Source organism: Theropithecus gelada, chromosome 13, assembly GCF_003255815.1.
Source record: "Theropithecus gelada isolate Dixy chromosome 13, Tgel_1.0, whole genome shotgun sequence".
NCBI classification, from domain to species: Eukaryota; Metazoa; Chordata; class Mammalia; order Primates; family Cercopithecidae; genus Theropithecus; species Theropithecus gelada.
Window position 1 is genome coordinate 17,605,033 of NC_037681.1, and position 22,448 is coordinate 17,627,480.

Below are 22,448 nucleotides of genomic sequence, written 5' to 3' on the forward strand. Positions count from 1 at the left end.
AAATTAGCCGGGCATGGTGGCACACGGCTGTAATCCCAGCTACTCAGAGACGGAGGCAGGAGGATCACCTGACCTCAGGCATGTCGAGGGTGCAGTGAGCCGAGATCACGTCACTTCATTCCAGCCTGGGTGACAGTGAGACCCTGTCTCAAAACAAAACAAAACAAAACAAAAACAACAAAAAACATTAAAACAATTTTAAAAATTAAAGAGTAATCTAATGAGACATTCTTACAGGCTTATAATGGTGAGATGATTCCACAATTTTGGGCCACTGCACTCCAGCCTGGGAGACAGAGTGAGACGTAGTCTCAATAAAAAAATAAAAAATAAAAAATAACAAAATAAAAAGCAAAAAACCCAGGGGCTAGGTGCAGTAGCTCATGCCTGTAATCCCAGCACTTTGGGAGGCTGAGGTGGGTGGATCACCTGAGGTCAGGATTTCGAGACCAGCCTGGCCAACATGGTGAAACCCTCTCTCTACTAAAAATACAAAAATTAGCTGGGCGTGGAGGTGCATGCCTGTAATCCCAGCTACTCGGCAGGCTGAGGCAAGAGAATCACTTGAACTCAGGAGGTGGAGGTTGCAGTGAGCCAAGATCGCACCACTGCCCTCCAGCCTGGGCAACAGAGTGAGACTTTGTCTTAAACAAAACAAAGCAAAACCCAACAAACCAAAAAGTAATTAAAAATAAAATTAAAATTAAACATTAAAAAAAGAAAGGCCTATCGGCACACAATGAGTAGGTAGGCACAGAGACATGTTAGCAATAAACAAAGGTGACAACACAGCTTAGAGCAGGAGACCATATCTAATGTGGATGCATACAGCAGTTCTCACTTCTCTCATGATTAGATGGGGACACCACAAGGGGGCAGGGGTACCTTCATTGCTCAGCACGTTGAGGTGTTAATCCATCACATTTCTGGGCTGGATGGAGGGCCCCAGTGACCTGCAATGATGCTGTTTAAGCTTAAGGTAAAGATTGAGGGCATTCATGGAAAAGATTCTAAGGTGAGAAAACCATGCGACCAAAGATACCTGTTTCCACCTTCTCCAGAAACACTGATGAACTGAAGAAGACATGGTCCATTATGCCTTACAAACTTGCACAGTGCTTTGGGAATTCCAAAGTACTCAGTGGAGAGAGGGTGAGTAGAGGAAGATGTCCCCATCCAAGCCACCAGGAACGTGAGGTAGCTCCTGAGGGACACTCTGGTTGTCAGTTTCCAGTGTGCCTGGCAGGCCTGTTGCTCCAGCTTGTTGACACCTCCTCGCTGTTTGTTACTATTTTGCTCTCTGGGTAGAGAGAAGAGGGATGCTACCAGAGACATTGTGCCCGACATCGTGACCACTGTGCTGCCTTGGTCTGACATCTTCATAATGGTTTTAAGCAGGAAGCCCCAGGGGAATTAACGAATGAGTCATAGGGAACTGACAGACACTCTCTGAGCACACCCGAGTGATGTCTCAACAATCTCTTCTAAACATACAGTACTTTTCGGCACTTGTAAAGTTGGGCCATAGAGTTTGGGTGGCTTCAGCATGCTTATTTATGGACAAAACACATTGTTCATCCATTTAAGAATTCCAAGCTAGGTGTGGTGGCTTAAGCCTGTAATCCCACCTACTCGGGAAGCTGAGGTGGAAGGATCACTTGAGGCCTGGAGTTCAAGACCAGCCTGGGCAACATAGTGAGACCCATTTCTACAAAAAAACTAAAAAATTATCTGGGCATGGTGGCATATGCCTCTAGTCTCAGCTACTTGGGAGACTGAGGTGGGAGTATCACTTGAGCCCAGGAGGTCAAGGCTGCAGTGAGCCATGATAGTGCCACTGCACTCCAGCCTGGGTGACAGAGTAAATCTCTGGCTCTAAGAAAAAAAAAAGAAAAAGTCCATTGTCACTTCTTGCTCTTCCCTGATGAAATTGAAAAACTTTACCTTGATGACCCGGTCCCAGGAGCAACCAGAAAGTAATTCTGTGTTTCCATTAGGTGGCACATGTATTTACAGAGACTCTTTCATTAAAGCGACTTCTCAACCAAGGTATTTAGTTCCAAGCATGGAAAATAAGGTCGTCCTCCTGTTACAATAAAAGCTGGCCCTTCCGCCTGGATTTCCAAGAGGAAGTATTTTTCTTTCCTGGAAAAGCAGCAAAAAGAGTGAAATACCCTGGGTGGAGCATTTGAATGTGAGCAGTGCTTTTTCCTGAAGGGCCCTTCCATAAAGCCAGTGGTGCACTTTCATGAGGCCATGAGCTTTTCTTACACCCAAGCAGCTCTTTCTCCATTCTCTTCTCCTGGGATTGGTTGTCCTCTCATGTTTACTGCTGGAGGCTCAGGGTGCTGAACAAATGACTCCTGTTGGGTGATTAAATCTGAGAGTTCCTGCAGACCTAGCTAAGATTCCAGGTCCCTGAGTCTTTTTGGTGTTGGGACTGAGCATGACATTTTCTGCTCAACTAAGCAAAATCGGACAGACTATCTCAATGTTGTAGAGAGAATAACAAAAAGCGTGACTGCATCTGAAGGGCATATGCTACCTCAGTTTAAGAAGACAGAAATCGAATAACTTCCATTTTTATTTTTATTTTTTTGAGGCAGGCTCTTGCTCTGTTTCCCAAGATGGAGTGCAGTGGTGTGATCATAGCTCACTGCACCCTTGACCCTCTGAGCTCAAGCAATCCTCCTGCCTCAGCCTCCCAAGTAGCTGGGACTACAGGTGTATGCCACCACACCTGGCTTCAAATGACTGCCTTAAAGCCTCTCTATCCTGAGATGTAGTCTCTTCCTGGGTGTTTGAAAGAAACAACCCATACGATTAACCTCAAAACAAAAGAGATGAGAAAAGCATCATGAAAGTACTAAGTGCCATGTTTATATGCACAGTCCCACATGTAATGACAGTAATAATTCAAAATGCTAGGCTGCTGGGCTCTGCTGACTGGGGCAATGAAGACATACACCCTGGAGTGGGAGGGCTTGGTGGGAGGCGCTTTGGAGACAAGGGTCCCGAAACTCTACCTTTCCCTGAGGCCAACAGCAAACTATCCGGGATGGTATTTGTGTATTGGTTTGGTAGCCAGTAGGAGAACCAGGGCTGTCTGTACTCGTGGAAGGTGACTAGGGGAATGGCGGGGATAAGAGAGAGAGAGCACATGAGCGGGTGCTCCGTGGCGGCCAGGTGTTCATTCTCCAGTCTTGTGAGCACCTCATGAGTTCAATCCCGGGACCCCTGCCCATGAGCCAGCTTCTTGGGGATTTGCTGGTGGAGGTAGCTCATCTCTCCATTCTCCCCGGGCTCCGGTCCAGGTTTGTTGCCACATTGGGGTTTTACAGCGGGAGAATGGGGAACACGGCTCAAGGTGATAAAGGGGGTCTGTGATTCCCAGCTGGGATTAGAGCAGTGGGAAATGTTTTCCAACCTGTGTACATTCCAGGGCACTGAGGAAAGTGTGGTCTTTCCTCAAACCTCAAGAAGAAGGGACCTAAATTTCCAAGAAACCACCCATACAAAATTCTCCTTTTGATAATGGAGATAATCAAGAGGCTCTTGGGATGAGGTATGAGCACCAGAAATTTGCTTTTCAGGGTCTGGAGCCAGGTCAGTATGTTTCTCCGTGGTTAAGATTCAAAGCTTCTTGCCTTCTTGAGAGAAAGGAGTTGGTAACTTGACTGTATGTTGAGTTCCTGTGGGCTGGGTAAGAGTCTTCTCATTTTTAGATTAATTGAAAGGATGAATGGAGTACTTACTTGTCCTACTTTTGCTTTTTTCCACTATGATTCAAATCATTCATTTTCTTAGGTCAGATATGGGGGAAATTTGTTCTTTTCACCCCTGCTTCTCTAGAAACATTACATGTTGTTATGATGATGATTGACATTTTTGTATTCTCAAGCTAATTTTGTTTTAAAAGTGTTTCAGGAGCCGTAGAGCCAGCTCGTCATCATGTCTGCGTTGTGGCTGCTGCTGGGCCTCCTTGCCCTGATGGGTGAGTGTGGCTGATTTTTCCAAATGACTTTGGAGATGGGAAGGATAGGTGTAGGAACATAATGGCACTTCTAATACTTGAAAACGCAACAAAAACATTATTTTTTTTTTTCCTAAACTGTCCAACAAATCCCGGAGTTAGGAACAGCCACCAACAAGAAACCTCTCCCCATATGTCCCACAAAAGAGTGGGGTTCTCTGGAATGCAAGGTGGGCTTAAAACAGCACTGCTCGAAGCCAGACTTTAAATATACACCATCGACAGCTGCTCATTGTCCACTATAAAAAATGCCAAATTGAATTTCTTTCTAGAGCATATATTTCCATAGAAGAATTGAGGTGGTTGCCAGAATAAGACTAATGAATAAGACTAATTCAAATAGAAAACGAGAATCAAGGCAACTGAGAACAGGTGGCTAAGCTAAACATTGAGGCTGATTTAGTTGCTGTGATTGAACTTCAGCTCTGCAGCTGGAGGAAACAGGGAACGTACTTGTTTTTGTTTGTTTTTGTTTTTGTTTTTTTTAGATGGAATTTTGCTCTTTCGCCCAGGCTGGAGGGCAGTGGCGCAATCTCAGCTCACTGGAACATCTGCCTTCCAGTTTCAAGCGATTCTCTTGCCTCAGCCTCCCAAGTAGCGGGGATGACAGGCGCCTGCCACTACACCCGGCTAATTTTTGTGTTTTTAGTAGAGACAGGGTTTCATCATGTTGGCCAGGCTGGTCTTGAAGTCTTGACTTCGTGATCAGGCCTCCCAAAGTGCTGGGATTACAGGGTAATGCACTGTGCCTGGCCTACTTGTTTTTTAATAAAAGGAGGAAGCAAAGTTCCTCAGGAGAAGCTACATTTTCCTGACTCTAAATTCAATATATTTCTCAGATGAGGTCTTATAGTCATTCATTTAGTTATTGACCCATTCATTCAACAAATATGTAAAAATGCCTACAAGGTGCTAAGCATCGGGAATACAAAGAACTTGGAGGATTAGAGAGTGTGGCTAGGGAGAGGTCCACAAGGCAGGAACCAAGGGGTGAAGGCAATCAACTGCAATACTAAGGGCATTTGTCACCAGTCATAAAGATAAAGGTGCACTGTTTAAAAAATAAAAAAGAACATGTCAGCTGGTTTACTTTTTAGTATATTCATAAAAGATCGAGTCTTTCCATTTCCACATTTCTCTTAGGTTACTTATCACAAGTTTGTAAAGTAGAAGTATTTACTCCAAAAGACGAGTATTTATCAACCCCATAAAGTTTTAAGAAAATAGAACCTGAAAATGCATTTATGTAAATACACAGAACATGTGATTATATGCAATAGATATATCTCCCAAGATCTGCAAATCATTAAGGTTTGATAATCTAATCTACTTTAAAGGATCAAATACATTGAAAAGAGTAATCTGGCTGGGTGTGGTGGCTCACGCCTGTAATCCCAGCACTTTGGGAGGTTGAGGTGGGCAAATTGCTTGAGCTGAGGAGTTTGAGACCAGCCTGGGCACCATGGCAAAACCCCATCTCTTCAAAAATTAGACAGGTGTGGTAGCTTGTGCCTGTGGTCCCATTTACTTGAGAGACAGAGGTGGCAGGACAGCTCAAGCCTGGGAGGTTGAGACTGTGGTGAGCCATGATCATGCCACTACACTCCAGCCTGGGTGGCAGTGAGACCCTGTCTATAAATAAATGAATAAATAAAAAGGTAATCTAATGAGACATTCTTACAGCCTTATAATGGTGACATGATTCTCAAAAGGAGCAATTTCCTGCCTACTGTAGGTATCTCAGCACTGGTTCATGTGCCCCCATTCTGGTGTGAATTGTAGATATATTATAAATACTTGTGCACCCACCTTGTGTGAATTGTAGATCGAAATACTCATGCACCCTCCTCCTGGGGTGAAGAGAAGGAACATTCTCCTCTTCAATGGCCTTTGTGAAATTCCGAGTGTCTGAAACCACTCCTCCCCTTCCGTGATGACTGGAATGACAGGTAGAGAGAGATGGAAAGGATAAAGAGAGAGAGGGAAGAAGTGGAAAGTGGGTGATCCCATGTGGAGACTGGTCCCATGCCTCTCTCCTTCACTCCCTTCTGCAGCCTTAGGCTCTTATCTAGAAGTGTACCTGAGAGAAAGTGTAGCCAGCCTCAAATCCCCATTTACAAGCAGTGCCTTACTTTGGATCTGGGTTGATATCCCACAGACATCCAAGTTTTATATTGTTTCTTCAGAGCAAACATAAATATTTCATCAGAGCAACAAGTTAGGAGTATTTGATGGAGAAGTGCTCAGAGTTCATGTAAGATGAAAGATGAGGCTGGGCGTGGTGGCTCACACCTGTCATCCCAGCACTTTGGGAGGCCGAGGCGGGCGGATCACTTGAGGTCAAAAGTTCGAGACCAGCCTGGCCAACATGGTGAAACCTCGTCTCTACTAAAAATACAAAAATTAGCTGGGTTAGTGGCACGCACTTTTAATCCCAGCTACTCGGCTGAGGCAGGAGAATCACTTGAACCCAGGAGGCAGAGGTTGCAAACAGTAGAGATCGTGCCACTGCACTCTAGACTAGGTGACAGAGCCAGACTCTGTCTCAGAGAAAAAAAAAAAAAAAAAAAGTCAGATGAGGACTACTTTACAGGGAACAGATCCTCTCTGATGTGTTCCAAGACACCAGCTGACAACATCAAAGGCACCAGAGCTTTACAAAGAGTGTAACTGCTTCAGTAGCTCCAATAGTTACTCATGTCTGCAGGAGAGCAGGTGAGAATTGAGTATTGAGGAAGTTTTTGTGTTCATTTTTTGGGATATGTCTCATTTAAATTTCAAGAGTTTCAATTGCAGAGTGAAGGTGATGTAATTGATTTTATTATAGTTACTTTTATTAACGTAATTTTAGTCATGGACAGCAGAATGGTAAGAACTAGTTCCGTGCCTTAGGCTGAACTTTTCTCAACTTGTAGACTTGTCTGAAAGCAGCAACTGGGGATGCTATGGAAACATCCAAACCCTGGACACCCCTGGAGCGTCTTGTGGGATTGGAAGACATCACGGCCTCAACTACTGTGGTAGTTATGAGCTCCTGCCCTCTCAACCTGTCCCCCTGGCTCTCACTGTTCCCCATGCCTCACGCTACTGATTGTTGGAAAGAGTTCCGGGTTCCGGGTATGGGGTCCCAAAGCTCTGCTTCTTGAACAAGTCACTTAGCTGCCTCCTGCATCCACGGAACGGGGGCTAGCAGTACAGTATTTACAGTGTTGTTGTGAGCTCTGACCGACACAATGTGGATAAGGGTGCTTTTTATTTTTTGTTTTTATTTTTATTTTTTGAGATGAAGTTTCTGTCTTGTTGCCCAGGTTGGAGTGCAATGGTGTGATCGCGGGTCACTGCAGCCTCCACCTCCCAGGTTCAAGCAATTCTCCTCCCTCAGCCTCCCGAGTAGCTGGGTTACAGGCATGTGCCACCACGCCTGGCTAATTTTGTATTTTTAGTAGAGATGGGATTTCACCATGTTGGTCAGGCTGGTCTCAAACTCCTGACCTCAGGTGATCCTCCCTCTTTGGCCTCCCAAAGTGCTGGGATTACAGGTGTGAGCCACTGTGCCCGGTCGAGAGTTCTTTTTAAACCATAAAAGCACCTAGAAGGTAAGGCTAGCCAAGTAGATTAATATTGGCTTTCCTTTTGCCCAGCATTCTTATTATTTCAGAAAGGTTTAAACTCACATGATTTCTTGGTGTCGTTTAGGAGTGGAAAACTGTGCAATTGTGAACAAACTTGTTGAGGAACACTATCTAAGGACTTATTGAAGGGTTTGGCAGAATTTCTCCTTCGTGTCATGTTGCAGCTGATAGGCAGGCACATTTTATTTTATTGGGGTGCTTAGAATGGGATCAATGGTTCCTATCGCCATGGAATTGTCCTGGGCGGGCCAGAGTAGCCCCTGAGAGCCCAGCCGAAGAGCACTGACAGCCATAGGGGACCCTGGCCCAGGAGATGCTGACTCAAGTTCACGGGAGGACAGTCCTAACCTCAGGTCAGGGAGCGGCCACTACGAAAGAGTTAAGACCACAATCTGGGATTCTCAGTCCTCGACCACTACCCAGATCCTTGGACTGTTCTTTCTCTCTTCCCTTGAGCTCCCGTTGCAGCATAAGTCACACCAAGCTGCATCCTTCCTTTTGTGTTTGGTTTAGGAGTTCGTGCTTCTGAAAGGCTGGCTGAAATAGACATGCCATACCTCCTGAAATATCAACCCACGATGCAAACCATCGGCCAAAAGTACTGCGTGGATCCTGCCGTGATCGCTGGTATCTTGTCCAGGAAGTCTCCTGGTGACAAAATTCTGGTCAACGTGGGTGATAGGACTAGCATGGTGCAGGTAACTCTCCATCTGTTGACACGTGTGGCCATTCTGCTATGTGGCACCACTGCTTTGTTTTTTGGATGATGGCAAAGCTTCGTAGAACACAGCACAAATGAAGCTCTTTAGAGCTGTGACAGTCAAAGTTCTGCCTGAGAGATACGAGCAGCAATATTTCTGCTTCATGTTGAGCCGCAATTTCTGTTCACAGTAAATAATGCCATGTTTCCAGAATATCATCCGGGTCACCCTATTCTGGATTTCTGGACCTCAGTGGTCCAAGAGAAAGATCATGGATTAAATTTCTCCTCAGTGACTTTGTAGCCATGTGACCTTGAATAAACCATTTAATCTCACTGGGCCCTAGTTTCTCTACCTATAAAATGCCATTCTTACAGCATGATTATGAAGATTCCATGAAATAATGCAAAAAAAGTACCTGATATCCGTTGGATTCTCAAAAAATGTTAAATTTCTTTTCCTTTATCTTTTTTCTATACAATTCTTAGTTCTGAAGATTGAGTTTTAGTTTCGCATGAGTTCTGCCTGGTATCACTTGTCAGATAGAGACTTCTGGGGAACTGGTCACTAATCCACTGTGGAATTAACTCTGCACCAGGGAATCAGTGATGGCAGGGGTGAGAATGAGGCTCGATTTTTTTCCATTGATCCCATACTGCTTTTGTGGTGGTTGTTGTTGAGGAACCTGTGAGTATTGCAGTCATTTTTTAAGATTTTGGGAAAATGTATTTCTCGATGATCTCTTCAAATTTGCTTCCCTTGACTTTTTTGTATGACACTTTTCAAGTACTTTCAAATACTTTATTTTACTTGGATTTGGAGACCCATCCAATAATCTGATAAGATGAGGTGAGGGGCACGCAATCCATCCTTGACAAGTGAGGAGATAGAATCACAAGGAAGGAGTCTCTGCTGCAGAGTCACATGGCAGCTGCAAGAGGCAGAACTGGGACCAAGGACAGTATTTTGTGATGTTAGGGCTGGGATCATTTCTGCTGTGCTGTTCTGTCTCCTTTGTAAAATCTGGTTTTTGAGGAAAGGATGAGTCCATCTCCTTTGAAGATGAAATAGGAATTCCCTAGATTTGGGCCAGACACGGTGGCTCATGCCTATAATCCCAGCACTTTGGGAGGTCGAGGAAGGTGGATTACGTGAGGTCAGGAGTTCGAGACCAGCCCAGCCAACATGGTGAAACCCCATCTCTACTAAAATTCAAAAATTAGCTGGGCATGGTGGTGCATGCCTATAATTCCAGCTACTTGGGAGGCTGAGGTGGGAGGATTGCTTGAACCTGGGAGGTGGAGGTTGCAGTGAGCTGAGATCGCGCCACTGCCCTCCAGCCTGGGCGACAGAGGGGAACTCCATCTCAAAAAAACAAACAAAAACAAAAAAGAGAATTCTCTAGATTTGGACATTTCTCCCAAATATGATGAAACCTACATGGAAGTGGTAATCAAAGGTATATAAGAAGGGTTAGAAGTCCCTTTAGACATCAGACCATCTGGAAAAAGAATGACAAGTTCAGACAGAAAAAATCCTTTCTGGCCTGTTTGGAGGGTTTCCACTGGCAGGTTGAAGAAGGGCATCCCACTGCTACCTACACTAACTCAGTCATTAACTGAGTTACACCCTTATGCTGAAGCAGCAGTGAAATGTCTGCTCGTCCCTTCCTTAGCCCAAACCTTGAAACTTTATTACCTTTTTTCTTTGGCAAGAACACTTAACGTGAGATCTATCATCTTAACAGATTTTTTTTTTTTTTTTTAAAGACAGGGTCTGGCTCTGTCACCCAGCCTGGAGTATAGTGGCACGATCTTAGCTCACTGCAACCTCTGCCTCCTGGGCTCACGTGATCCTCCTCAGCCTCCTGAGTAGCTGGGACTGCAAGCATGCGCCACCAAGCCTGGCTAATTTTTGTATTTTTTGTGGAGATGGGGTTTCATCATGTTGCCCAGGCTGGTCTCGAACTCCTGGACTCAAGTGGTCTGCCTGCCTCTGCCTCCCAAAGTGCTGGGATTACAGGAATGAGTCACTTTGCCTGGCCACAGATTTTGTTGTTGTTATTGTTAAGTCTAGTTTACTGACTCTGGAAGCTTATTGTGCATATGAACACCTGGAGCTCTTGCTTACATGAGAATTCTGATTCAGTAGGTCTGAAATGGGGCCCAAAGTTCTGCAATTCTAATAAATAAGTTCTCAGTTGTTGCTGATGTTGCTGGTCCCTGGACCACATTTTAAGTAAAACCTGGGGTATAGGTTTGGTCAATATGATGGGTGCTGCAAGCAGGGGTGGGGAGCCAAGGAATCAGAGAGTCCTTGCCTTATTTAGGGTGAGACATAGTTTCAGTTACAAAATAGGCTGGGCATAGTGGCTCATATCTTTAAAATCCCAGCACTTTGGGAGGCTGAGGTGGATGGATCATTTGAGGTCAGGAGTTTGAAACCAGCCCGGCCAACAAGGTGAAATCCTGTCTTTACTAAAGATACAAAAATTAGCCAGGCAGTAGTGGCGGGGTGCCTGTAATTCCAGCTACTCAGGAGGCTGAGGCAGGAGAATCGCTTGAGCCTGGGAGGCGGAGGTTGCGGTGAGCTGAAATCACGCCACCGCATTCCAGTCTGGGTGAGAGACTGAGACCCTGTCTCTATTATTTGAATAATAATAATAATAATTAAGACAGGAGTCAAAAGGAATGTAGAAAAAGAGGGACACATAGAAATAACAAATTAAGATGATAGTAGCAACTACAAGATCTTAATAATTGCAATAAATATAAATAGAGGAAACCTACTGGTTTAAAGACACAGATGTATGAATGAGATTAAAAGCCCAAATTCAGATTTACATGGTTTATGTAAGAAACCCTTAAAGCATTTGAATATGCAAAAGTTTGAAATAAGAGTGTAGTAAAAAGAAGACCTACCAGGAATACAATAATCAAAATAATGTTGAGAACTATGATACATTAAATAAAATATACTTTAGAAGAAAAAATATTTGGGATGGAGGGAATCATGACATAACAAAAAGATTGAATTTGTTAAGGAAAGTAAAGCAATTTAAAACAAATAGACGCCAGTAAAATAACCTCAAAATATATGCAGCATAAATTATTATTACTATAATAATAAACACGCTATCATAGTAGGAAATTTTAACACATCTCTCTTGATTATTTACAGGTTATACAATAAACAAACCGGCAAAGATATAGAAGAAAAATAAGTAAAACAATTAACAGATGTAACAAGAACACAATTACCAGGCTTGACTGTTAAATGGGGGAGGGAGGGAGAGCTGGAAGGAAAAAGAGAGAGAGAAGGAGGGGGATATAATTATTTATGTATCCATTAGGATATATACAATTGTCTTACGCACATGAGAAACATTTTACAAAAGTTGATCATATATCATCTATTAAAGAAACCCTCAAAAATTTCAGATCTCACAATAATACAATTATGCTAGAAGATAATTTTAAAAATTAAAATTATCTCTGATCATATGGAAATTTAAACATGCACACACACACATACACAACACTAAGTAACTCTTTAGGTTAAAGAAACAAATCATAGTGAAACTTTAACTAAAACAGGATGATAGAAAAATATTAGATATTAGAAGCTATGAGATATGGTAAAAATGCTTTAAGGGAGATTTACAGTCACAAACCTAGTTTTAAAAAAAAAGAAAGCCTTTTTTTCTAACTTTTAAGTTCAGGGGTTTATGTGCAGGTTTGTTACGTAGGTAAACGTGTGTCGTGGGGGTTCGTTGTACAGATTATTTCATCACCCAGGTATTAAGCCTACTACCCATTAGTTATTTTTCCTGATTCTCTCCCTCCTCCCGCCCTCCACCATCCAATAGGCCCCAGTGTGTGTTGTTCCCATCTGTGTGTCCATGTGTTCTCATCATCTTGCTCCCACTTATAAGTGAGAACATGTGGCATTTGGTTTTCTGTTCATGTATTAGTTTGCTAAGGATAATGCTGTCTACAGATGTGTAAGTGTACAATACAGTGTTGCTAATTATAGGCACAATGTCATACATCAGATCTCTAGGTCTTACTTGTCTTGCATAACTAAAATTTTATGTCCATTAACTAGCAACTCCCGGTTTCCCTCTCCCCATCAGCCCCTGGCAACCATCATTCTATTCTTTGCTTCTACGAACTTAACTATTTTAGATACCTCATATAAGTGAAATCATGCAGTATTTGTTCTGTGACTGGCTTATTTCACTTACATAGTGTCCTCAGGGTTCATCTATGTTGTCACATAATGCAGAATTTCCTTCTTTTTAAGGTTGAATAATATTCCATGATATGTGTATACCACATTTTCTTTATTCATTCATCTGTCAGGTACATTTACATTGTTTCTACCTCTTGGCTTTTGGGAATAGCTTTGCGATGAATGTGGGAGCTCAGATATCTCTTTGAGATCCTGATTCCAATTCTTTTGGATGAATACCCAGAAAGGGGATTACTAAATCATATGGTATTAATTTTTACTTTTTTATTTTTATTTTTTGAGACAGAGTCTCACTCTTGTTGCCCAGGTTGGAATACAATGGCACGATCTCAGCTCACTGCAGCCTCCACCTACTGGGTTCAAGCAATGCTCCTGTCTCAGCCTCCCCAGTAGCTGGGATTACAGGCCCCCACCACCACAGTTGGCTAATTTTTGTATTTTAAGTAGAGATGGGGTTTCACCATTTTGGCCAGGCAGGTCTCAAACTCCTGCCTGGTGATCCACCCGCCTTGGCCTCCCAAAGTTCTGGGATTACAGGTGTGAGCCACTGCACCCAGCCCGTATGGTAGTTCTAATTTTAATTTTTTGAGAAACCACAGTATAGTTTTCCACGGTAGCTGCACCATTTCGCATTGCCATCAACAATGTACAATGATTCCAGTTTCTCTACATCCTCACCAACCCTCGTTGTCTTAGTCTGTTTTCTGTTGCTTATTACAGAATAAGCAACATAAAATAACATGGATACCTCAATATGGGTAATTTATGAAAAGTAAAATTTATGTCTTACAGTTCTGGAGGCTGGGGACCCCAAGGTCAAGGGGACACATCTGGTAGAGCCTTCTTGCTGGTGGGGACCCTTTGCAGAGTTCAAGGTGGCTCAGGGCCTCCCATGGTGAGTGGCTGAGTGTGCTGGCTTAGTCTCTCTTCCTCTTCTTAAAAAGCCACCAGCCCCACTCCTGTGAGAACCATGAACCCCCTAACCCATTAATCTGTGGGGAAAAGAAAGATCAGACTGCTACTGTGTCTGTATAGAAAGAAGTAGACGTAAGAGACTCCATTTTGTTCTGTATTTGAGATGCTGTTAATCTATGACCGACCCAACCTTGTCCTTGCAAGAGACACGTGCTGTGGTGACTCAAGGTTTAACGGATTTTGGGCTGTGCAGGGTGTGCTTTGTTAAACAAGTGCCTGAAGGCAGCTTGCTGGTTAAAAGTCATCACCATTTTCTTAATCTCAAGTACCCAGGGACACGTACACTGCCAAAGGTCGCAGGGACCTCTGCCTGGGAAAGCTAGGTATCGTCCAAGGTTTCTCCCCATGTGATAGTCTGAAATGTGGTCTCGTGGGAAGGGAAAGACCTGATCCTCCCCCAGCCTGACACCCGTGAAGGGTCTGTGCTGAGGAGGACTAGTATAAGAGGAAAGAAGGTCTCTTGGCAGTTGAAATAGAGAAAAGCATCTGTTTCCTCCCCATCCCTGGGCAATGGAACATCTCGGTGTAAAACCCGATTGTATGTTCTGTTTACTGAGAAAGGAGAAAACCGCCTTAGGGCAAAAGGTGGGACTTGCTAGTGGCAATGCTGCTCTTTATGCACTAAAAAGGTTTATGGAGATGTTTACGTATGCATATCAAGGCACAGCACTTTTCCTTAAACTTATGTCACAGAGATCTTTATTCATATGTCTTACTGCTGACCTTCTCCCTACGATGATCCTATTATCCTGCCACCTCCCTTTTTCTAAGACGGTAAGGATAATGATCAATAAATACTGAGGGAACTCAGAGACCGGTGCCCGTGTGGGTCCTCTGTATGCTGAGCGCTGGTCCCCTGGGCCCACCTTTTCTTTCTGTGTACTTTGTCTCTGTGTCTCGTTTCTTTTCTCAAGTCTCTTGTTCCACCCAACGAGAAACGCCCACAGGTGTGGAGGGGCAGGCCACCCCTTCATTAATCTATGAATAGATTAATCTAATCACCTCTTTTTTTTTTTTTTTGGAGACGGAGTCTCGCTCTGTCACCCAGGCTGGAGTGCAGTGGCCGGATCTCAGCTCACTGCAAGCTCTGCCTCCCGGGTTTACGCCATTCTCCTGCCTCAGCCTCCCGAGTAGCTGGGACTACAGGCGCCCGCCACCTCGCCCGGCTAGTTTTTTTGTATTTTTTAGTAGAGACGGGGTTTCACTGTGTTAGCCAGGATGGTCTCGATCTCCTGACCTCGTGATCCACCCGTCTTGGCCTCCCAAAGTGCTAGGATTACAGGCTTGAGCCACCGTGCCCAGCCAGTCTAATCACCTCTTAAAGGCCCCACCTCTCAATACTGCCACATCGGTGATTAAGTTTCAACATGAGTTTCACAGGGGACAAACATTCAAATTATAGCACCGGTCTTTTGCATTTTTGCATGACAGTAGCTATTCTAACCGGTATAAATAGCTTTACTGTTCGATCTCCAAGTGCTGTTGGAGGGCCAGGTCAAGTTCTTGACTTGGCCGCACAAAAGAATTGGGGCACAAGTCCGAAGTAAAAGTAGGCGAAGAAGTGTATTGCAAAGCAAAAGTGCACTCTGGTAGCTGGGTGGAGAATGAGACAGCCGCATGTGACATGGGGAAATCCCTTCAAGGAAAGCTTATATGATTTTTTTTTTTTTTTTTTTTGAGGGGGGGGTTCCTCTTTTGGCCCCGCGGGGGGGTAGTGGGGGGGGGTCTCCTCCCTGCAAGCTCCGCCTCCCGGGTTTAGGCCATTCTCCTGCCTCAGCCTCCGGAGTAGCTGGGACTACAGGCGCCCGCCACCTCGCCCGGCTAGTTTTTTTTTGTTTTTGTTTTTGTTTTTTGTTTTTTGTTTTTTTTTTTGAGACAGAGTCTCGCTCTGTCGCCCAGGCTGGAGTGCAGTGGCCGGATCTCAGCTCACTGCAAGCTCCACCTCCCGGGTTCACGCCATTCTCCTGCCTCAGCCTCCCGAGTAGCTGGGACTACAGGCGCCTGCCACCTCGCCCGGCTAGTTTTTTTTTTTTGTATTTTTTAGTAGAGACGGGGTTTCACCGTGTTAGCCAGGATGGTCTCGATCTCCTGACCTCGTGATCCACCCGTCTCGGCCTCCCAAAGTGCTGGGATTACAGGCTTGAGCCACCGCGCCCGGCCGAAAGCTTATATGATTATTCGTATGAGAGAGGGGATGGCTGTTGCTGTTATGCATGTTTCGTGGTCTCCTGCATGCACACGTGCTATTGCTTTGCATGCTAGCACGTATATCGCGTGTCTCCGCATTTGAATTCTCCACCTAGGGGTGTGCTTTTTTTTCACTCTTATAATGAGCATAGGTCAACCCAAGGATACTCATCATGGGTTTCTGTGCTTGCATGGAGCTGGGGATTTTCCCTTCTGTTCTTTGTCCTGCTTACCGCAGATTTATTTTTATTTTTATTTATTTATTTTTAGACAGGGTCTCACTCTGTCACCCAGGCTATGCAGTGGAGCAATCATGGCTTACTGCAACCTCTGCCTCCCAGGCTCAATCAGTCCATCCTGTTAGGCTCAGGTGATCCTCCCACCTCAGCCTCCCAAGTAGCTGGGACTACAGGCGCACACCATGACGCCCGGCTAAGTTTCGTATTTTTTGTAGAGACGAGGTTCTCCCATGTTGCTGAGGCTCGTCTCGAACTCCTGAGCTTAAGTGGTCCACTTGCCTCGGCCTCCCAAAGTGCTGGGATTACAGGCATGAGCCACCGTGCCTGGCACTGTAGGATATTCTGACCATGAGTCCCGAATGTAGTTTGTGCACTGTCAGTGGTTTGTTCTCTCCATCTATCTGGTAAATTTGTTCCCCATGAGGGAGGCTATGACCACCGTATGTAACCTACCTCACAGGGAGACTGAAGGTGGCATTGGTTCCATCAAAGGTGAAAGGAGAATAAGAGAAAGGAAATGAACAAGCGCCACTGAGCCCAAGAAGCCAGATCACCCTCCCACCCAGCTTACGTGGCTTCTCCTCTGCCTCCCTCCTTCCAGGGACCTGGCTCTCATGCTCCCGCATACTGGATTAGTGAGTCTCAGGTTTCCCAGATGACTGAAGCTCTGACTACTAGAATCAAAGAAATCCAGAGGAGGTTTCCAACCTGGACCCCTGACCAGTACCTGAGAGGTACGTGTAACGCTGTCAGTCAGTTGTCTCAAGCACAGAATTAATAGGGACAAATGTATTACAGTGCACCAGATTCCCCAGCTGCCTCCTGATAGGCAGTTAGTAAAGAGACTCAGAGTTAACTGCTGAGCTGAGTACCCTAGGTCAGTATTAACCTATCATCTCGTGCATTTCAGGTGGACTCTGCGCCTACAGTGGGGGTGCTGGCTATGTCCAAAGCAGCCAGGACCTGAGCTGTGACTTCTGCAATGATGTCCTTGCACGAGCCAAGTACCTCAAGAGACACGGCTTCTAACACCTCAGAGGAAACCCAAGACCGTGATCACATATGCAGCCTCAAATGTTACCCGGATAAAACCAGCCAAGGCCGCCTGTAACTGGGAATCTGAGTTTAACCTAAAAGTCGTTAAAATAACATGAATCACATTAAAGGAAGGATTTTGACCTGCATTTACGATATGTAGTGTCTGTCTGTGTGGATCAAGGGCCGTGTTTCTTTAAAGGCATTCTCGTGGACATTAGCCGTGCTGTGGGTTTCTGTGAAGTGAATTTTATTTTTCACTGACTAGCGTTGCCAGATTTAGCAAACAAAAATATAGGAAGCCCAGGTTAAATCTGAATTCCGGATAAATGACAAGTAATTGTTTAGTATAAGTCCCACGCAATATTTGGAACACATTTATACTAACAAATTACTAACTGTTTATTTAAAATTCAAAATTATCTGGGCTTCCTGTATTTTATCTGGCAATCCTATCATTAACTTCTTTGATAAAAGTCAGTGTTTCAAATTTTAATTGAAAAATTTTGCCAGGCGCGGTGGCTTATGCCTGTAATCCCAGCACTTTGGAAGGCTGAGGCGGACGGATCACGAGGTCAGGAGATCGAGACCATCCTGGCTAACATGGTGAAACCCCGTCTCGACTAAAAATACAAAAAATTAGCCAGGCATGGTGGTGGGCACCTGTAGTCCCAGCTACTCAGGAGGCTGAGGCAGGAGAATAGCGTGAAACCGGGAGGCAGAGGTTGCGGTGAGCTGAGATTGGGCCACTGCACCCCAGCCTGGGCGACAGAGCGAGACTCCATCTCAAAAAAAAAAAAAAGAAAAAGAAAATTTTTGATGAGAAAAAGGATAAGATGGCAGCCAGCCCCATCTACTGCATGAAATGGCTTCAGGAAAGTCACTTGCTAACTTTCTGGCATCATCTTAACCCTAGAATTGTCTCTCTGTCATGAAAGCTACTGTCTCCTTTCCTTTCCTGGACAACTGAACCTTTTCCTACACCCACACTCCCTAATTTTTCTGCCCAAATTATCTCTAACTCAGCTAAACTATTCCCTTGTTTGGGGGCACTTAAGTCACCAAGAGAGCCGGGCCATGGGAGGTAATTCATCAGCCAGAGCTGCCCGCAAGCACATTGGCTGTGCACTGCACTAGTAAATTACTGAATTTGAAGATTTATATTCTTCAAAAGTTATTCATGTCCCATTCTATCATCTGTACAAATCAGCACTTTACAGACTGATAAAGATGATATAGCAACTAACGAATCCTACTGAATCCTCTATCTGCAGGTACTGCATTAAGAACTATAAAACCAGGATGCAAAGACATTGTCCTTGTCCACAAAGGCTCCTGTATTAGTCCATTATCACACTGCTATAAAGAACTGCCTGAGACTTGGTAATTTGTAAAGGAAGAGGTTTAATTGTCTCACAGTTCCTCACGGCTGGGGAGGCCTCAGGAAACTTACAATCGTGACAGACAGGGAAGCAAACACATCCTCTTCATATGATGGCAGGAAGGAGAAGAGTCAAGCAAAGAGGGAAAAGCCCCTTATGAAACCACCAGATCTTGTGAGAACTCACTCACTATCATGAGAACAGCAGCACGGAGGTAATGGGAATGTGGGGATTATGGGAACTACAATTCAAGATGAGACTCGGGCAGGGACACAGCCAAGCCATATCAGCTCCTTTTCTAATTCAGATACAGATAATTAGCCAAGAACACAATAAGCTAATTTTGCTAAAGAAGAAATAAAAAAAAATCAACCGTGTGTCAGTAGGTGAATTTTGGAGAACTGAGGCCCAAATTCACGCAAGCAAGAGACAAGGCCATTTATTAGGTGTTCCTCTCACACCAGCCCTGACAGGTTGTATCGTTTTTATTCCCTTGAACAGACAAGAGAAGTGGCAACCAGAGTTGTTGATGGTATAGTCGGCCCTCCATAGCCACGGTTTCGGCATCCGTGGATTCAATGTGAATGGAAAATATTCGGGAGAAAAATTGCATCTTGGGAGGCTGAGGCAGGCAGATAACTAGAGCCCAGGAGTTTGAAGCTGCAGTGAGCTATGCACCACAGCACTCTAGCCTAGGCAACACAGTGAAACCTCGTCTTAAGAAAAAAAAAAAAATTTTATCTGTACTGTAAACATACAGACTTTTTTTTCTTGTCATTATTCCCTAAATGGTACAACTATTAACATATCATTTACATTGTATTCGGTATTATAAGTCATCCAGAGATGATTTAAAGTATACATGAAGTTGTGCATAGGTTATATGCAAACCCTCCATTATCTTGTATCAGGGACTTGAGCATCCATGGATTTGGGTGGCTCCTGGCCCCAGTCCCTCAGGATACTGAGGGATGATTGTAATTCATCAACAGAAACTGGCCCTAGGTCACAAAACCGGTAAGGGACAGGACCATAATCCAAACCCAGACATCTTCAATGTTAAAGCCCATCTTTTTATTTTAAGTTTTAATTTTTTCCTAAGTGGCACATGTACATAATTAGATGGTTGGCACACACATGCACATGTGTGCATATGTCATGGGGTGTTCAGTTGACCAGCTGGCCTGGTTTGCCTGGAACTAGTGGATTTTCTGGGACATGCAGTTTTTAGTGCTACAACTGGTAAAATTAAACTTGAAAAGTCCCAGGCAAATTGGTCTTTTTGACCAATTTGATGAGTTGGTCACTCTAGCTTGGCCTTCCTTTTCCAGGAGGTATTTGAAAATATGTGAGGTCAGTTTTCTTCCCTCCCTCCCTTCTCATTCTCTTTCTTTTGGTATTGTTACAAAGTCTGGGGTAGGCGGTTGGGGTTAGACATTACTGGTATTTTGGGAAGTGGGTGGGCAAAGACTGCTAAATATTTTGCAGTTTGCGCTGGGCGGGATGGTCCCACCCAGGGAAAGCATATAAAAAAAATTTTTTTTTACATCTTCCTGATTTAGCCTTTTGTCAGCTTTACAACCCATGTTGTTTTTTTCAGAAATCTGACAGCCATCTCTTTGAAATGTAAACACCTAGGAAAATAATGTCTCTATGTCCCATTCACTGTGGAAGTTTAACCTCTGAGCACCTTTCTGTCTCCATCTTAATCTGCTTGTCACAGAGATAAGACAAATTTATTATTCCTTTTTTTTTTCAAGACAGGGTCTTGCTCTGTCACCCAGGCTGGAGTGCAGTGGCACAATCACAGCTCACTGCAGCCTCGAGCTCCTGGGCTCAAGTGATCCTCCCGTCTCAGTCTCCTGAGTAGCTGGGACCACAAGTATGTGCCACCACGCCTTGGTAACTTAAAATTTTTTTTTAGATATGAGGTCTCACCATGTTGCCATGCCATTATTATTCCTTTTGATAAAAGTGAATTTAGACTAAACTATGAAAGAATGTACAGCAAATGGCTCTGTTAAGTCTTCTCATAGGAGGACAGGTTACTGTTAATAGAGAACATATGTATGTAATGGCTAAAAATAGAGCAGTGGAAAAGGATTGTAACTCCTCACCTCTTTTGAGAATGAAAAAAGGAGTGTAACTTCTTGGCTGCCTAAGTAGGGTGGAATTTCTTTCTGCATGTAAAATCTCTTTGCAGATGATCAAGCTTTGTCCATGGTATGCTGGTTTATGCTTATTCAATAATAAAACTGCTTTCTTTCGTTTTGATGTTTTGTAGAGATTTTAAATTTCCCAACAATACAAAAAGAAAAGAATATTTGGTTAAAGATCACTAAACTCTGGGCTGACAGCTGGGTGTGTAGGGGACTGGTGTCTCAGTGTAAGTCTTAATCACATTAAAGTTATTATTTGTTTGTTTTCAAGTACAAGATTTTTCTATTAGGATGCCAGAGATTTCTTCCTACAAACTGTGAATTACATCACAAAAAATAGTTTGGTCTCAGATCAGATATTATGCAAACACTGTTTACAGCTGAGTTGTATAATCATCCGAGATTACTTTACTTTCTTGAATAATAATGGAGTTAATAATTATCCATTGCTTGCTGCCTTAGTTCTGTCTGTACTTATCAGTAGTTCAACTCTAAATTTCCTCTTAATTGGTAATTCATGTCAGAGAGTCCATCAATTATTTTTCATGAAGAACTCTTTCCTGGAAACTTCTGACCTGCTCCTGTCTCAGGTAAGTCAGAAAGCTCTACAAATATCCTGGGATCCCCTGTCCCATATTCCTTTGTAGCTGTCCTGTGTTGCACCTTTCATTTTTAACATCCTTTCTCAGCTTACTCCTTTGTTTTGATGGAGCACATCCTCTAGCAGCTTTCTGAGAAAAGTGAATAGGAGATAAGTTTTTTGAGACTTTCCATGTCCAAAATATCTTTCTTTCTATTCTCACATGAATTAGTGAATTTGTCCTGGAACAGAATTCTAGTTTGGAAATAATTTCCCTTTGGAGTTTTTAAAGCATTGCTCTGTTGGTCTTTGGGCTTTTAGGGTTACTCTTGAGAAGCCTGCAATCGTTTTGGTTTTAATCCTCTCTCTATATTTCTCTTCCTTCTCTTTAGAACAGTGGTGTCCAATCTTTTGCCTTCCCTGGACACACTGGAGGAAGAATTGTGTTGGGCCACACATAAAATACCCTAATACTAATGATAGCTGATAAGCTAAAAAAAAAGAAAAAATCTCATAATGTTTTAAGAAAGTTAAAACCACTGCCGGGCACAGTGGCTCACACCTGTAATCCCAGGGCTTTGGGAGGCCGAGATGGATGGATAACCTGAGGCTGGGAGTTCAAGATCAGCCTGACCAACATGGAGAAACCCTGTCTCTACTAAAAATACTTGGGAGGCTGAGGCAGGATAATTGCTTGAACCCAGAAAGCGGAGGTTGTGGTGAGCTGAGATTGCACCATTGCACTCTAGCCTGGGCAACAAGAGCGAAACCCGATCTCCCAAAAAAAAAAAAAAGAAATTTTACTAATTTGGGTTGGGTCACATTCAAAGCTGTCTTGGACTGCATGAGGCCCGGGTTGGACATCATTGCTTTAGAAGATTGTAAAATATTTTCTTCGTTACATACATGTTTGACACTTCACACCAAAGGGCTTCTTACTTGCTTAGTGGAATTCTAACTTTACCAGAAGAGCAGCACCCTGGCCTGACTCATCCAGCCTGGGGGAAGCCTGCTTTTCAGAAACAGCTTCCGGCTTTCATCCAACATTGGCACTCAGACCTGCAGCTGTGGTTTCATTTTCCTGTGGAAGATGGGTGAAGCATCTGTCCATCCTGAAGGGTGACCCTGCATGCTCCCCAGATGAAAGACTGCCTCTACCCTTGTTTTTCCATTTCGCTCATTGACACACGACTCTTCTGTTGATAAATTCATTTGCTTCAAACCACAGACATCTCTGGAATTATGCAATCTAATCCTTAGGAAAACACAGT

General features: G+C 43.8%; 1 protein-coding gene across 1 annotated transcript; it reads left to right on the forward strand.

Moving 5' to 3' along the window:
* Positions 1–1,058: 1,058 nt before the first annotated feature.
* Positions 1,059–17,205, forward strand: LYG1 (lysozyme g1). Its single transcript, XM_025354646.1, has 6 exons — positions 1,059–1,152; positions 3,920–3,994; positions 6,949–7,053; positions 8,179–8,363; positions 16,623–16,755; positions 16,932–17,205. The coding sequence occupies exons 2-6, from the start codon at positions 3,952–3,954 to the stop codon at positions 17,048–17,050; spliced, it is 585 nt and encodes a 194-aa protein (XP_025210431.1). The 5' UTR covers positions 1,059–1,152; positions 3,920–3,951; the 3' UTR covers positions 17,051–17,205.
* The last annotated feature ends 5,243 nt before the right edge of the window (positions 17,206–22,448 follow it).

Bases quoted from the DNA above. Each gene is read 5' to 3' on its own strand.
- LYG1 (XM_025354646.1), top strand. From the start codon at position 3,952: ATGTCTGCGTTGTGGCTGCTGCTGGGCCTCCTTGCCCTGATGG. The intron at 7,054-8,178 runs GTAGTTATGAGC...TGTTTGGTTTAG, and splicing joins TCACGGCCTCAACTACTGTG to GAGTTCGTGCTTCTGAAAGG. The intron at 16,756-16,931 runs GTACGTGTAACG...CGTGCATTTCAG, and splicing joins CCCTGACCAGTACCTGAGAG to GTGGACTCTGCGCCTACAGT.